General features: G+C 37.3%; 1 protein-coding gene across 1 annotated transcript in view; it reads left to right on the top strand.

The window, feature by feature from the left end:
• The first annotated feature begins 7,931 nt into the window (after positions 1–7,931).
• The window catches only part of Osi9 (DUF1676 domain-containing protein Osi9), a 29,007-nt gene continuing 18,431 nt past the window's right edge, over positions 7,932–18,507 (top strand). Inside the window, exon 1 of the mRNA XM_069823203.1 lies at positions 7,932–8,521. Coding sequence (XP_069679304.1) covers positions 8,023–8,521 — 499 coding nt within the window. The 5' untranslated portion in view covers positions 7,932–8,022. The remainder of the gene's footprint in view (positions 8,522–18,507) is intronic.

Genomic DNA, 18,507 nt, shown 5'->3' with positions numbered 1-18,507 from the left:
CCTACTCGACGCTATCTGACCACTGCAGTCAACACAGCAGCGTTAAAACAACAAACAGAGAAGTAAACGATATATGCGAGAAGAAGAGGTCACGGCCTGTATGCACCCTGCTTTCTCCTTGAGGAACAAAGAAAATATAGGCTACTAAAGCTTCTTTCTCATTCAACTTCAATAGAATTTGAACCAACTCTCTATTAGAAATTATCAGGACAAGGAAATACCCTTTGAGAATTATTGCACTGCAGTTCAATCAGTAGCTGATTCAAGCCCTTCATAATCGTTCTAGGCATCACGCACATTACTAATTCTTAGGTGTACAAAGTTCAACAAAGAGAGGGTTGGGAAAAAGGGTGAGTTTATAAACTGCAGAGAGGGCTGCATCATAGGCCTATAGGAATGGGATGAGTGTGGGATAGAAATGATAATAACAGGAGGAATATATGTCGTAATGTGAAGATGCGATTAATTGATATCGAGAGGCAAGAGATTGAGCTCCAACGTTCGGAAAAGTCCTCACTATATTTACAATCAGATCTCATGCTTAACTGGGGGAGATGTGACTACATAAATTCTTGTAACAAAGACAGTAGAGCAGGTTTAGCGTGGCTAAGATTGGGGACATGGAAGGGTAATAAAATTGTCAACGAGGAAGGAGAGCGCCTTTGTTCACTTTGCAGAGAAAAGGGCTCCTATAGACATATTTTATTACAGTGTGTCGAATTGGAAAAAAGTACGGAGAATATATCTACCACCCTCGATGCTAAGTCAGAACAGGAGTTCGGTTGCATGTCTTGACCTCATGGGGAATAGAGAACACGAACAAAAGACTGGATTGTTTCTCTTGAAGGCGAGATAGATTAGAAGTGCAACTGTGGAAGTTTGTGATATGAACTGACGAAGGGATAATGGTATCTACCCAATTATACACTTTTAGGTCTGTTTTAGATTAGGACATATTATATGTGATTTGTTGTGTAATTTTAATTTTAATATGTATGTTCTTTTAGAGAGTGGTTGGATATAATCATAGGTGAGGGGAGTGAAACCTACAAAGTAGAACTTGTTTTAGGTACAAAGCACGTACGATCAGAAGACCCGTGCACTGGATTTTATAGAAAATTAGGATAATGTAACATCTGTATGTATAATATTACTCAATAAGTCTACCCATCCATCCATCCATCCATCCATCCATCCATCCATCCATCCATCCATCCATCTACTTAGATGTGGGTATAATAGTTTTCGTCGTCGTAATTCTCTAACTCGTAGCCCTTGTTTTTCAGTTTTATAACGATTGAAAACGACGAAAATAGTAAGTGGACAAAGACGAGTGGACTTATTTATACATGCAGTAGGTCATAAGCGGAGATACGGGGTTGCAGATAAAAGTGATATAGGCTACTGTCTCTCTCTCTCTACCATTAGGTATGAAGAAAGCGTAATTATTCTGAGGAGTTATAGTAAGTTTATTTACAAATTAATATAGATCACAAATCAACCCTTACTAAAATTTATGTTTCTAAATATAATAATAATAATAATAATAATAATAATAATAATAATAATAATAATAATAATAATAATAAATTTGCTAAGCATTCTATAGGTTTCAGAGGGCATAATGTATGTTTATTTTTTCAGTGTGTATGTATTTATGTAATTGTCGTTTTTATGCTTGTGGCAGTATTCGCAAGCTAATGATAAGAATACGTATTTGTGAATTAGATTATTATCCAATTGTGCCCCCACAAAGGGAATCGTTCCAACTTCGCCCATGCAGTAGATCATTAGAAAATTAGTGGTAACACTGCTAGTATTCAGCTCCCCTAGCCATGACTAATGTAAGCTGGTAGAGTTGTCGCCATGTAATTTGTCCGCGACGCAGAAACCAATTTCTGATCAGTCACTCCTACCTTCCGATCACGTGACGGAAGTCTTCCCCTTTCTACACACCCCTCCCCAGCCGCTCAGACACGTTCAGCTGTTCACATGCGGTTGTAAGCTCCGCCCTCTCTCCCGCCCGCCCGACCGCCCTCCGCCACCATCAGTACACCTTGCGGCCAAATTGCATGACATCTCTAGCATGAGACGGAGTGGTGTCTGTTTATATGTAAGTTATGAGGTGATATCTTTTATACTCTATATATAGCGAATGTAATAATAAGACTGCTTGATATCAGCACTGGCCTAAGGCTAAATGTTTTATAAAAAAGCAGGACTCAGTGATAGTGTTATGTTTATTATGATTAAGAAGGTGTATTATTCACTAATTTAGTTCCAATCGGAATATGCGTGCATGTTACACACATTACTGCACGTACGGGACTCCAAACTCTTGAACTTAGAACAACGACAGAAAGAAAAAAATGATCTACATTTTAGCCCTCATGTAATTTGTAACGCTCGATGGACGGGATATTTACAGTCAAGCAAATTGGCAAAAAATTATCGGAAGCAGAACGATAAAGTTTCGAAGTTTATCACAGCACAATTCGAATGCCTGGAGCTAGACATAAAAAAATTGAACCTATTGAGATAGCGGATTACCCATGATATAGCCTATATTCAAGCACGGCACAGCTGTGGCCAGATTTGTTTCTTATGAAGTTAGGCGTGTTTAAGATTTCCCCGTATGACGCAATATTTGCATCATGCCATAAAAGGATACAACTTTCAGTGGTAAAGCGCTAAACGCTGTATCTGGTTCACACCAACTCCGTTGTATGAAATGCTTATATCGCAGCGTGTCATAGTTATTACAGTCTAGTTGTTATTGACGGCAATGACGATGGGGAAGGATGCACAGACACAATGACAACTGAGAAAGCAACGAAAAGTCGAGATATAAGACGGATATGAGACGACGACAACGAAGGTAATAAGAAAATGAAAATGAAGATGATAAGAGGACGAAAACAAAGACACTGATACGGCAGATATAATTACGATAAAAAGACGACAAAGAAGAAGATGAAACGACAAGAACAAAGATGATGAGACGACGAAAAGACGAGAATGAAACGACGGAAACAAAGAAGATGAGATGACGAAACAAAAAAAACCATGACACGACGAAGAAAAAAAGATGATAAGATAACGAAGACAAAGACGATAGGATAATGAAGACAAAGACAATGAGACAAAGGAAATCAAATACGATAAGACAGAGAAGACAAAGACGATAAGACAACGAAGATAGAGGCCTAGATAATGGACAACTAAGACAAATATGATGAGAAAACATAAATAAACACTCGACAAAATAAAGACAATCAGACTAACAGAATAAAAGCAATCAGAGAACTAGAATAAAAACTATTGTCGTCTTACGGTTTTCACTCTCGTCGTCTGATTGTCTTTATTCTAGTTATCTTATTGCCTTCTTGTGGTCGTCTGATTGCCTTCATTCTGGTCGTGCGATTGCCTTTATTAGTATCGTCTGATAGTCTTTATTCTCGTCTTATTGCCTTCATACTGATCGTATGATTGTCTTTATTATCGTCGTCTGCTAGTCTTTATTCTCGTCGTCTTATTGCCTTCATACTGATCGTATGATTGCCTTTATTATCGTCGTCTGATAACCTTTATTATCGTCGTCTGATAGTCTTTATTCTCGTCTTATTGCCTTCATACTGATCGTATGATTGTCTTTATTATCGTCGTCTGCTAGTCTTTATTCTCGTCGTCTTATTGCCTTCATACTGATCGTATGATTGCCTTTATTATCGTCGTCTGATAACCTTTATTATCGTCGTCTGATAGTCTTTATTCTCGTCGTCTTATTGCCTTCATACTGATCGTATGATTGCCTTTATTATCGTCGTCTGATAACCTTTATTATCGTCGTCTGATAGTCTTTATTCTCGTCGTCTTATTGCCTTCATACTGATCGTATGATTGCCTTTATTATCGTCGTCTGATAATTTTTATTATCGTCGTCTGATAGTCTTTATTCTCGTCTTCTTATTGCCTTCATACTGATCGTATGATTGCCTTTATTATCGTCGTCTGATAACCTTTATTATCGTCGTTTGATAGTCTTTATTCTCGTCGTCTTATTGCCTTCATACTGATCGTATGATTACCTTTATTATCGTCGTCTGATAACTTTTATTATCGTCGTATGATTGCCTTTACTATCGTCGACTGAAAGTCTTTATTCTCGTCGTATGATTGCCTTCATACTGATCGTATGATTGCCTTTATTATCGTCGTCTGATAATTTTTATTATCGTCGTCTGATAGTCTTTATTCTCGTCTTCTTATTGCCTTCATACTGATCGTATGATTACCTTTATTATCGTCGTCTGATAACTTTTATTATCGTCGTATGATTGCCTTTACTATCGTCGACTGAAAGTCTTTATTCTCGTCTTCTTATTGCCTTCATACTGATCGTATGATTGCCTTTATTATCGTCGTCTGATAACCTTTATTATCGTCGTCTGATAGTCTTTATTCTCGTCGTCTTATTGCCTTCATACTGATCGTATGATTGCCTTTATTATCGTCGTCTGATAATTTTTATTATCGTCGTCTGATAGTCTTTATTCTCGTCTTCTTATTGCCTTCATACTGATCGTATGATTGCCTTTATTATCGTCGTCTGATAACCTTTATTATCGTCGTCTGATAGTCTTTATTCTCGTCTTCTTATTGCCTTCATACTGATCGTATGATTGCCTTTATTATCGTCGTCTGATAACCTTTATTATCGTCGTCTGATAGTCTTTATTCTCGTCTTCTTATTGCCTTCATACTGATCGTATGATTGCCTTTATTATCGTCGTCTGATAACCTTTATTATCGTCGTCTGATAGTCTTTATTCTCGTCGTCTTATTGCCTTCATACTGATCGTATGATTGCCTTTATTATCGTCGTCTGATAACCTTTATTATCGTCGTCTGATAGTCTTTATTCTCGTCGTCTTATTGCCTTCATACTGATCGTATGATTGCCTTTATTATCGTCGTCTGATAACCTTTATTATCGTCGTCTGATAGTCTTTATTCTCGTCGTCTTATTGCCTTCATACTGATCGTATGATTGCCTTTATTATCGTCATCTGAGAACCTTTATTATCGTCGTCTGATAGTCTTTATTCTCGTCGTCTTATTGCCTTCATACTGATCGTATGATTGCCCTTATTATCGTCGTCTGAAAGTCTTTATTCTCGTCGTATGATTGCCTTTATTATCGTCGTCTGAAAGTCTTTATTCTCGTCGTATGATTGCCTTTATTATCGTCGTCTGAAAGTCTTTATTCTCGTCGTATGATTGCCTTTATTATCGTCGTCTGAAAGTCTTTATTCTCGTCGTATGATTGCCTTTATTATCGTCGTCTGAAAGTCTTTATTCTCGTCGTATGATTGCCTTTATTATCGTCGTCTGAAAGTCTTTATTCTCGTCGTATGATTGCCTTTATTATCGTCGTCTGATAGTCTTCATTCTCGTCGTCTTATTGCCTTCATACTGATCGTACGATTGTCTTTATTATCGTCGTCTGAAAGTCTTTATTCTCGTCGTATGATTGCCTTTATTATCGTCGTCTGATAGTCTTCATTCTCGTCGTCTTATTGCCTTCATACTGATCGTACGATTGCCTTTATTATCGTCGTCTGAAAGTCTTTATTCTCGTCGTATGATTGTCTTTATTATCGTCGTCTGAAAGTCTTTATTCTCGTCGTATGATTGCCTTTATTATCGTCGTCTGATAGTCTTCATTCTCGTCGTCTTATTGCCTTCATACTGATCGTACGATTGCCTTTATTATCGTCGTCTGAAAGTCTTTATTCTCGTCGTATGATTGCCTTTATTATCGTCGTCTGATAGTCTTCATTCTCGTCGTCTTATTGCCTTCATACTGATCGTACGATTGCCTTTATTATCGTCGTCTGAAAGTCTTTATTCTCGTCGTATGATTGCCTTTATTATCGTCGTCTGAAAGTCTTTATTCTCGTCGTATGATTGCCTTTATTATCGTCGTCTGAAAGTCTTTATTCTCGTCGTATGATTGCCTTTATTATCGTCGTCTGAAAGTCTTTATTCTCGTCGTATGATTGCCTTTATTATCGTCGTCTGATAGTCTTTATTCTCGTCGTCTTATTGCCTTCATACTGATCGTACGATTGTCTTTATTATCGTCGTCTGAAAGTCATTATTCTCGTCTTCTTATTGCCTTCATACTGATCGTATGATTGCCTTTATTATCGTCGTCTGATAGTCTTTATTCTCCTTTATTCTCGTCGTCTTATTGCCTTCATACTGATCGTATGATTGCCTTTATTATTGTTATCTGATAATCTTTATTCTCGTTGTCTGATTGCCTTTATTGTAATAGTCTGATTGCCTCTTATTCTGGTCGTCTGATTGTTTTTATTCTAGTCGTTTGATTGCCTTTATTATCGAGAATAAAAGCGATCAGATGAAGAGAATAAAACGATAAGGCGACAAAAATTAAGTCGACTAGGCGATGAGGAAAAACAGACGACGAGAAAGAGATGATAAAACGATAAGAAAAAAACGTTTGTATGACAAAAAAAACGTTTGGATGAGTATAGGAGAAAGACGATTGATTATATGAGAATGAGAGACTAGAAAGAAAATGGAGAGACAACGAAAATAAGACAAAAAAATATCAACGTAGGCATACGAAAATGATAATACGAAGACGGTGATGAGAAGTACGAAGACGATGATGACGATGATGATGATGATGATGATGATGATGATGATGATGATGATGATGATGATGATGATGATGCAATGCCAGAGTATTACGATTTTTAGAGTATAATAGCTATATTGTTATTATTTTAGAACGTTGCACAACTTTTCTTGGCATATTGTAATCAGGGAAAAAATTACAATGAACTTTCTTAGTGCGTGTCCGCATTCATTTACGAGACATTCCAACTTGTATGTTATCCACCATCATCCGAGCGTTTCAATTGACAAGCTAGCAACACGTATGGGTCGTTAAACCACCGCGCGAGTCATGCAATGACGTAGAAACATATTCATGAAAATGAAACCACCGGGCTCGGAGAAGGAGGGGCAAGGTTGGAGACGGATGAGCTTTGCTGAGGTTTGAGGACAAATCAGCAGCAGGTGGGGGGCGGAGGAACACGCCGTGAACGGAATATGAAATAAAGCCGCGGAGAAGACACTGACGAGCTATCGGAAGCGAAAATCAATATCGGAAGAACAAAGAGTCACAAGTTTTATGTATCGAGGGGCACAACCGCAAGAAAGAGACGTTGAATCGAGCGGCCCACTAAGGAAATCGCTGTACAAGCCTTTTTACTACGAACACGTGGAGAAGAGGACGGCAGACGTAGACACTCACGTACCAACACGAACTAGTACTTCAAAAAGAGGAGAAGAACCAGTTCAAGTTTGACCAGCCCATATTTAAGCTATATACTGCAGCGATTCCGTTCTGAAACCTGACCAACTTCCATCTTCTCCTCCTCTTCTTCTTCTTCGTTGTCGTCATTTGAGTGCCCCTCAGTGAGCACAGCTTTAATCTTCTCCTTTTTTAAGAAACGAGGTTTGTTCTCAACCTCCTGTACAAACCCGAAGGAGTAAAAATCATTACTATATTGTACACACGGAGTCTATCCCTCCCACCGAGGCGCCGATCGACCTTCCCTCCTTCCTCCTGGCTCTCGTCCACGCGTCCCCTTTCCTTCTTCTGCTAGCTCCAGACATGGCCGCTTCTCTCTCTCTCTCTTTTCTCTTCATCATTTGACACATTTTTTTAATCGTAGATGCCTCATCACCTCCACCACAGCTACCACCACCATCGCTGCATCGCTGCGGCGTTTCTACGTACCGGCTTCAATGAAAACTTTTGCCAAGACAAATCGGAGGTTTGGGTTGGGTTTTTAATGTGGGGGGGAAACAAATAAAAGAGAGCAACAAGTTACTTGCCCATCACAGTCCAAGTTTCGAGAAGCCAGCGACACGCTCGCGCTGGAACTTTATTCTTTCTCGAGTGGCGTGTGCGGAACCAGCATGGTGGCTGTCACCAAGTGGGTGTTGTTATTCGCGGGCATAGCCCTAGCTTCCGCCTTCCCGGCGGCAGAGGACTTCGAGGCGAGGAGTTCGCAGAATGTGGTCGCTACCGAAGACTCGGCGTCTCTGCTGGAGGAAGGCGTCGAACGCGCGTATAGGTTCCTGCAGAGCTGCGGCGACAAAGACATGTCGCTGTGCGTCAAGATGAGGGCGCTCACGTTCGTGGACCGCGCGCTGAGGCGTCCCGGCGACGTGGACATCGTGGACGGCGTGTCCCTGGTCCGAACCCAGGACGGCATGGACGTCTCCAGAGAGCTGAACGGAAGGGCGCTGTCAGAAGCGGAGCTCGACGCCAGCCTACCTAAGAACGCAGACGAGAGGGACGCCCAGGTGGAGACGCTGCTGGTTGACAGGGTTGCCAAGTTCTTGCAGAGCCATACGCTTCAGTTGAAAGTCCCGGACTACGCCATCACAGAAGTTAGGAAGACTCTGGATGAAGGTGCGTATTTAGTACACAGAGTATTAAGGGCGCCCACCACAGGGTTAAGAAAGATTCAAAGTTTATTTATTTGTATATAGTTACTCTATTCTATGATTCGATGTAAACATTCCGGATATTCAGATATTTTTTAACTTTCTCGTAATTCTTAATTTTTTAATTAACCTCACTTTTAAACTACTTAAAGGGTACTTAGCTACCCTATACCGCCAGTGTTGAATTTGATTTTTATTATTTACCCATTTTCTCAGGAACTATAAACATTATAAGGATGAAATTCTAAACACATGTTGACAACAATACAGTAAGTTAATGAAATGCACGCACATAAATGATGTAAGTTTATATCTATTACTTCGAGCAAAAAATACTTTACATAAAAATAACAAAATATAATCAACATTATTTTAAAAAAATCAAATAATGTCTACAGTCTGTATTTCTGATAAATGTGCGTCTGTCTGCTTATAAACTGTGCACCTTTATCCTGTAAAAATTCAGTACGTTATCTTCAGTAGTTCCTGGGATAATAGGCCAAGTAATCAAATTTAACACTCGCAGTATAGGGTAGTTAATCTCTCCTTAAGCTATTAACAGGCGTTAAGATGATAACTGTGACTTCAATTCTTGACTTACTTCCCATTTATTCTATAAATACGACGAAATGACAAAAGTATTTTGAATTATTTATTTAATATCCCTTTGAATTGCATTCGCTGTTCTGATAAACAAGATAATAATGCAATAATTCCAGTTCTCAATTTTACGTTCCTTTCAATTATAAGACTTGCACATAACCCTGTGATATGAGTTCTTTCTTTAATTTTTTTTCTAAAAATCTTAATTTTTGAAACTTCAGTTATACATTTATCACAAACTATTTCATATATATAGTTTTTTTCTACAATGATAATCAGTTTATCAGAAACGAAATTAATGATAAACTAAATTAATGGATCATAATAATATTAATTTCATCATATTATGTAACATAAAACAAAATACTAAGTTTTAAAATTTGAAATATAACCGCGTAAAAAATTGTATTTCATAACTAACTATGGCAATATTATTACACATTTGCTGAAATGTTAATTCCTTCAAAGGTGTCTATGTTTAACTTGCATAGTTTGTAATTTAAATATTACTGTACCTATATTTTACTAGTTCTGTTTGAGTCATACTCTCAAATTCTTTGATGCTTTGTAAATCTTTGTCCCAACTTTAGTTATAATAGACATACTTATATTAATATCCTTTTTCAGGTACAATTTAATGTAGGTATTACAAGTTTGCAAATTACTTTTTTAACATAGCCTTCCGCTTAAATTAACATTAAAATGTGAAGTAAAGAAAGCTTTGAAAGCTCATGAGGGATATGAATATAATATATGCTTTGGTGATCTCGTCATTGGAATGGGGTGGTGTGGTCAGCACCACGCTCCGATCGCCTTTTACCCCCTGTAAAAACTCGGTACTCTTTAAGACAGGAGTGAACCCAGATGCCGTTGTAGAAGTTTCGGTAATGATAAGAATTCAGCCACCATCCGGGATTGAACCCAGGACCTTGTAACTTGTTGCCAGTTGCTCTACAGCTGAGCTACCCGGCCTCTAATATTATAATAATGTGGAATAAAATGTCTCAGAAAATCAGCAGAAACAAAATTTTTCACATTGTTAGATTACAAGGGAATTATTAAATGATAAATAAACCAATACTTACTCTATATAATGCAGTTAGTGTAATGAAAGATAAAATTAACGTGCAGATGAGGTAGAGCTGCCATTTGATAAAAGGAAGTTTGGTTAACTCCACGATAGGGTTGTTCCACTACTCCGGACCCGTTCTGATGAAAGATTAAAAAAACGAATAAAATTGTACAAGATAAATACAAAAAATTAAAAAGGATATCTGCTTTTACTACTTACACTACAATCTGGATTCTTCACTTTTCCGATAAGGCTATCTCGATTCTTCATTTTTATGTTTTAGATGGTAATAATAGTCTAATTATTTCGTTTAAAAATTGTATGCAAATTTTTAGTCTCTAATTTCTTTGTCATCATAAGTTGCATTTAATATAATTTTATAAAAATATAATTCTGTCTCAGCGGCCCTATGGCATACTGACCACACTACCAGGGAGACCAGTAATGTGTGCCTATCTAATATTGATCAAAAGAAAATTTACTCTTTCCTACACCACGAAAAGAGGCGAAACATAAAGTAAGAAAGAAAGAAATGAAGAAGGAAAGAAAAAAAAGAAAGATAGGAAGAAAGAAAATAATTTCAATTACAACTACGAGTATTATTATTATTATTATTATTATTATTATTATTATTATTATTATTATTATTATTATTATTATTATTATTAGTATTATTATTATTAAACATTATACTTCATTTCATATCCTTTTCGTCGTAAATAATTTTATTTTCACTTTTTCTTATTTTTATTCTCGTTACGGCAAAAGAAGTTTTTAATAGAAAAAGGAGCATCTTGTGCGGGCCTCTGAAAATTAAACTAAGGAAGAGACTTGCGAACTACTTGTGTGGAGTGTGGCATTGAATGAGGCAGAAACATGGTTATTACGACATATGGACAAGGAGAAGAATGGAGCGTATGAAATGGACAAACAGAATAGGAAATTAAGTTGTGTTGGAAAAAGTGGGAGAAGAAAGAATGATGCTAAAACTGATCAGGAAGAGAAAAAGGAATAGGCTGGCTCACTGTGTGAGAGAAAATTCCTTACTGAAGGATGTACTTGAAGGAATGGTGAATGGGAGAAGAGTTCGGGGCAGAAGAAGATACCAGATATATGGATCATATGTGGAGACCAAGAGAAAGACAGAAAATAGGAAAGACTGGAGAATGCTAGATTTGCAGTGAAAGACCTGCCACTATAATAATACTGTAATAATAATATAATAATAATAATAATAATAATAATAATAATAATAATAATAATAATAATGCATATAGAGTGTTAGTTGGGAGGCCGGAGGGAAAAAGATCTTTGGGGAGGCCGAGACGTAGATGGGAAGATAATATTAAAATGGATTTGAGGGAGGTAGGATATGATGGTAGAGACTGGATTAATCTTGCTCAGGATAGGGACCAATGGCGGGCTTATGTGAGGGCGGCAATGAACCTACGGGTTCCTTAAAAGCCAGTAAGTAAGTAAGTAAGTAAGTAATAATAATAATACTAATTTATAAAGATAATGTATAAAATTAATACACCCGAAGGGACAAAGCTCGTGGTCAGGTGCAGTTTAGTTTAAATGAATATCAATCACTATAATCTTCAATACCTCCATCACCATTACTTATCATCTCACCATACCATGTTTAATATATGATTTTCGTAACTTCGTAATCAGAAATGTAAGCCAATTAAAGTCATAGTCATCTGGGACAACTCGTTAGGCCTAAAGAAGTGCATTCCATGCCGTTTCATTAAACACATTAATGACAAAGGAAAAAATAAATCTAAGTCGCTGACCTGCTGTAAGAGAAACAGGATATGCAGTACTTGACATGTCGAGGTGATTCATCACCGCCATATCATCTCGCACTGCCAGCATGCTCACTCAAGTATGAAACCGGAATAATAAAGGATTTTGTATGAGCAGTCTTTGCCACTTTATAAAGACTTGAATGTATTGTTTCAGGTCAGGCGGTATGGCGAACTGAACTGGGTGGGGAGGTAGTACTTGAAACCGCGAACCAAGGCGTGAGAACTGAAGCACCTACCATTGAAAAACACAGAACCAGAGGCGATGCAATAAGAAATGATAATTATACTAGTATTTTCAAGGTTAGGAGGAAGAGAGACTGGCGCAGGATGCAATACGATAGGAGTTGTAACAACAGTTTCAACTACTGTAGTTTCCGATACGTAGAATGTAGAAAAATTCAAGTACCTTGGAGCAACAGTAACAAACATAAAATGACACTGGAAAGGAAATTAAATACAGAACAAATGTGAGACATGTCTGCTATTTTTCGGTTGAGAAGCTTTTGTCATCCAGTCAGCTTTCAAAAGTATTGAAAGTTAGAATTTATAATCACCCTATCCATTATCTCATGGCCTAGTTGCCTCATAAGTGTTGCCTTCTTGGTATCACTTGTGAGATTCAGGCCTGTATTCGGATAGCTAACTAAACGAACAAAAAGAATTTATAAAAAAGAATATATTAGCCTACCATTTGTTCTGTATGGTTGTGAAACTTGGACTCTCACTTTGAGAGAGGAAGAGAGGTTAAGGGAGTTCGAGAATAAGGTGCTTAGAAAATATATAGGGCTAACAAGCAAACATTCTGATGGGGGCAGATAAAAAAAATGTTTTTCTTCCTCTATGTTAATAATGTCATAAGAAGTTCTTATACAAATTTTGACCACTCGACCGCAATTACGAGGCCGTCCAGAAAGTGATTTTCCCTGAGGCCGTTTACAGAAAAAAATCACAATTGCATGGAAATTATTGCACTATTTTCCAACATATTCACCACTGGAATGGAGACATTTATCATATCATGGGATAAATGTTTGTATTCTTGTGTTGTAAACGTCGGCCGCCTGGGTTCGGAACCAGCGTTTGACAGCCGTCTACACCTCTCTGTCGATCCCATGATATGACGAATGTCTCAATTCTGGTGAGGAATATGTTAAAAAAAATAGCTAAAAAGAATTGCTGTGTCTGTTATTTTTTTACGGCTCTCGTAATTGCGATCGAGTGGCCAAAATTTGTATAAGCACTTCTTTTGACATTATTAACACGTTGAAAGAAAAAATTTAACTTTTTTATCTGCCCCCATCAGAATGTTTGCTAAAGAGGGATGACGTTACAGGAGAATTGAGAAAGTTACACAACACAGAACTACACGTACGAGTATTGTATTCTTCACGTGACATAATTAGTAACATTTAATCCAATCGTTTGAGATGGGTAGGGGATGTAGCACGTAGGCTATAGGCGAATCCAGAAATGTATATACAGTGAAACCTCTCATTTACGGACATCAAAGGGAAGTAACAATCTGTCCGCAACTGGGAGGTGTCCTTTATTGGGGAGGGGGCTCCCCAATCCAACAGTAAATTTATAATATGCATTATGTATCCCTTCACGCTTTAAATTAAATGTATTACTGTAGTTTAATTCTAAATACAGTACTGTACTGTGCCATGCAATTTTATTCTAGGTCTACAGTTATGCAGTACTGTAATTTACAGTTTTCAACTTAACCTTTACGTTCAGGTGCCATGTCTCTCGAAACAGAACAACTGATTGAAGTGAAGAGAATAATCCTACTAACCCTATTATGTGTCGAATACAATTTCACGATCGCGGAAACCTTGGACCCATCAGACAGGTTAAATTTTATGACTTTGTTTATCCACCGCTTCGAGCTAACAAGGGGTAGATGGCTGATCTAGTTTTAGCCTATGAGAACCTTATTTTCTTCTTTCATGATAAGGAATTTCTGTACAGTTCTCAAAACTAAATTTTCCATTTTTGTAACACATTAGGTCTTGAAATCCAAGTTCTGTCCGCAGTCAGGAGGTAAAGCAAGCTTTAGGACTGTGAAACAGCTGTCCGTGTCCGTGTCTAAGAGTGTCCGTAAACGATAGTTAAATTTATCGTTATTTCTATATTATTTCAATTGGGACATAAAAATCTGTCCGTATATGAGGAGTGTCCGTATCTTAGGGGTGTCCGTAAGGAGAGGTTTCACTGTAGAGTATTAGTTGGAAGACTTGAGGGAAAAATACCATTGGGGAGACCGAGACGTAGATGAGGGGTAATATTAGAATGGGTTTGAGGAAGGTGGGATATGGTGATAGATACTGGATTAATCTTGCTCAGGAAAAGGGACCAATGGAAGGCTTATGTGGGAACGACAATGTACCTCCGGTTTCTTTAAAACCCATTTGTAAGTAGGTAAAATGTAGAATAGATAGGTAAAGGAATTCCATCTATAAAATGTCATGTTTTGTTCGTGACATCCGCACTAGAAGGAGTTTATGTAGTCAGCACCACGCTCGGACCGTCATTTTATCCCCGATGCCCAATTTTATGGGAAACTGAGTGGACCCCGGGGAAATTTTGCCAACAGTACAAAAATTTTATAACTAAAAATGCAGGCAAAATAACTAAAATAATACCATAAACAACTAAAATTATTTTTTTCCTTTAATTAACCTCTTATTAACATTACATACGTAATTTAGAATAAATAATTATTGTAATTAATGAAATTTTATTAGTTCACATAAAAATAAAAAAAAATGTTTAGTATGTCACCACCTATATTCAATATCATCAGTGATTTCCATAAGTTGAGCTGGTAGAGCTGTAGAAGTTGAAGCTACAGTGGAAGATGGATTTAGTTTTAAATTGTATGCCTCACTTCTTCCTATTTTTTAAAAGAATCAATGCAGGAATTTCATAATTGTGGCAAAACTATTAAATTTCTTTACGGCGTAGACCACCAAGGATTCCCAAAATTGCATTAACTATGGGTGTACTCATTTTGTTTCTATATTTTATTTAATATGATTTCACTGACTAAAATAATTCTTTCCACTTCTGAATTCGACCAAGGAAGAACAAACCTTAAAAATTCTTATATTTCTTTAAATGGATTTGTGTAGCTGGTATCACGATAAGTAAATACCTCACATGCCTCCCTGGATGTGGGATTGGCACAACATAGACCCACCGCAGAGGCGTCACAGAACAACCACAAGAAACGGACAATCATCCAGTACCATTGCCAGAAGATACATTTCTTTCATTGCCTATGCAGAAATCAAACCATAGACCGTTTGAATGAGCAGAGTGTACGTTACCTCAGAGCCAGAGATGAATTCAAGAAAAAAAAAGTAATTAGCCTACTTAAGATCTTTAAAGTGAAACTGATATAGCGTCGTTAAATGATATATTTAAAATTAACTCTAAACATGGTTTTAATATTATACTCTTACATGGTGTATTGTAACTTGTTAGATACATTATGAGGGACGACTTTAAGCCATAAAATTAATAAAGTTCTTTAAAACAATTGTTATAGCACCGTTAAATAATCTATTTGAAATAACTCTGCAATATTTTGGTATATCTATCAGATGCATTATAATTCACTTCAGGGATAGATTCGAGACTTAAAATTGGAGAACATCTAAGCAAATTAGATTTATAAAACAGTTACATTACCAGTTGCTCTGCATGGTTGTAAAACTTGGACTTTCACTGTGAGAGATGAACAGAGATTAAGGGTATTTGAGAATAAGATGCTTAGGAAAACATTTGGGGCTACGAAGAATGAAGTTACAGGGGACTGGAGAAAGTTACATAACGCAGAACTGCACGCATTGTATTCTTCACGTAACATAATTAGGAACATCAAATCTAGACGTTTGAAATGGGTATGGGTGAATCTAGAAATGCGTATAGAGTGTTAGCTGGGAAATCTGAGGGAAAACCGGGGAGACCGAGACTTAGATGGAAGGATAATATTAAAATTGATTTGAGGGAGCTAGGATATGATGGTAGCGACTGGATTAATCTTGCTCAAGGATAGGGATCGATGGCGGGCTTATGTGAGGGCGGCAATAAACCTCCGGATTCTGTAAAAGCCGTAAGTAAGTAAGAACATCTAAGCGCAATGAAGTATCTTTTAAAAAGGCAGTTAAAAGAAAGTGAATTCTAATACTTCAGGATTTTAGGTATAGATGGTCTCCCAATTAAAATGAACCGAACTCCTAAAGATTAGGTCTACTCCGACATAGTGTTTCGTGTCTATATATATTTTTTTACATTGTTATTATATTTAAATTCATTCATTGAATCACACATATTATAACACATTTCTTATACTGTCGTAAGACTACTTGTCACTATGCACGATATCACTTTATGGATATCTGAGTGAATAACAGAATGTTAATGTAATGGTAAGATGCAATATTTGTATCAAGGAGTGATTCTTAACAAAGAGTTCCCCCCAGCAAACAGCTGGATAAGAAATCACAAAGGTCTAACCCTCTTGGAATGGATAGACGCCCTTAAAATGGTAGGCTATGTCGCTCCGGTCCGAGCTGTACCGGGTAGAAGTCGGGATGGTACCCGCTGTAGGCGCTGTCTCAGCGAGATTCAAACTCTTCCCCATATCCTTGGCTTCTGCCCCTATAGTGAGGCCCTTCGAAACATCCGTCACCATGCCGTCCGTTCTATACTCGCCGAGACGCTGAAGGAAGTAGGGTTTACGGTCCATCAAGAGGTGCAGGGACTAGCCACACAAGGAAGTGTTCGGCGAATTGATATCGTTGCCATTAAGAACAACGCGGCATACATTCTCCATCTCACCATCAGATTTGAGACACATGCAGATCAACCGCATGAGGTGGACAGTGAAAAGAAACGGATCTATGAACCAACAATCACGTTCTATAAAGATAAATATAGCCTGTCCCACATTGATGTGATAGGTCTGATGGTGGGAGCACGAGGTACCATACCCTCCTTCTTTGCCAACAAATGTAAAAACCTGAGCCTAACACACAGCATTGTGAAGGAAATAGCCATTAGTGCCCTCAAAGGATCGGTTCAGATATTGAGAAATCATTTGTATGGGAGTGATAATGGAAATTTCAAGTTATCTTAACCGATGGCTGTTGATTGGTTTAGATATCAATGCCAATCAATCCGTACTATTATTTTTCTCGCGGTATATGACATTCAAATCATTCTAACCTATCTGATGATATCCCCCCCCCTTTCTTAACTGTAAATGAGCACAAACGCTACTTGGGTGTAAATTTTTCTGACATTTTGCATAGCCTATTCGATTCCCTAACCGATTCAAATGTATATCATTTTACCTTTTAGGTGTGTTTCCAAATTATATGTAATATGCTTTGTCAAATCTGGCAACCTTATCATAAGGGAAGCTAAATTTATTTTTATTTATTATACAAAAGTTAAAGTAGAAATATTCGATTCCAGGACCACATGCATATTATTCTGTGATGTTAGACGCTCGACTAAGACAAACAGCAATAACGCAAAGTCAAAAAACCTAAAGGTGAAGTCACTTCGAACAATAAATAAATAATGGCTAATCACACTTCTGTAGCTGTGTTGAAATCCCCTATTCAGCTCACACAATTTCATACTAATTATGTATTCCGTGAAAATATAGCATTTCCCTATCGCGATCTTCCTTTGTGAGTTGTATTTCATTATCTTGGAAACAATTTCATGAGAAAATTGAGAATATAATGTATTTTAGTCTTATTAGAACAACTTTTGTTCCCTTCTCTAATTGTTAAACGTCCTAAGAGGCTAATTAGGGAGCTATTATGAACAATAAGGATGTTGTGCTAAGTTGTTGAACTTAGTCTGAAAGCCTGCTTAATAATGATGGGCTTCTTCCAGTGCTTCCCATACTGTAGCTAAATCTCTGAACGCTGCAATTTACGTCATATATTACATTCAAAACCTTTAACTAAATTTATGCTTAAATTGAAGAAATCATGTAAAGTACCAAAGATTATAGAAACTGTGAATTTATGTCATTTCTTTTCTGTTCCGAACGCACCGCAACCTGAAGCCTTATTGTGCTTGTCGGTGGAATTGGTGACAGAGAGATAGTATTTGGCGATATGATTCCGAGAGTTTGCTTTGGGACTACCTGGCATTCACCTTACAAAATGGGAACACTTCGGATAAATCCAAACAGGTAATATAACTAAGCAAGATTCCATTCCGTGCTTGAGAGAAACCTCAAGTTTCTAGTCCAACCCGCTGTCATCCGAGCAGAGTCAGTAGCTGAATTTATGTGATATATACAGTATTACAACCACTAAGAATCATTAAGTCACTATCAAAGCAAAGTCCCTTCTAGCTATTTATATAACAGTTTGTAATCTTACTATGAGATTTTAAAAGTCTGTACGACAAACAAGAAACAGGAAT

This window comes from Periplaneta americana, chromosome 4, assembly GCF_040183065.1.
Source record: "Periplaneta americana isolate PAMFEO1 chromosome 4, P.americana_PAMFEO1_priV1, whole genome shotgun sequence".
NCBI classification, from domain to species: domain Eukaryota; kingdom Metazoa; phylum Arthropoda; class Insecta; order Blattodea; family Blattidae; genus Periplaneta; species Periplaneta americana.
This window is presented reverse-complemented; position numbering and strand designations above follow the sequence as displayed.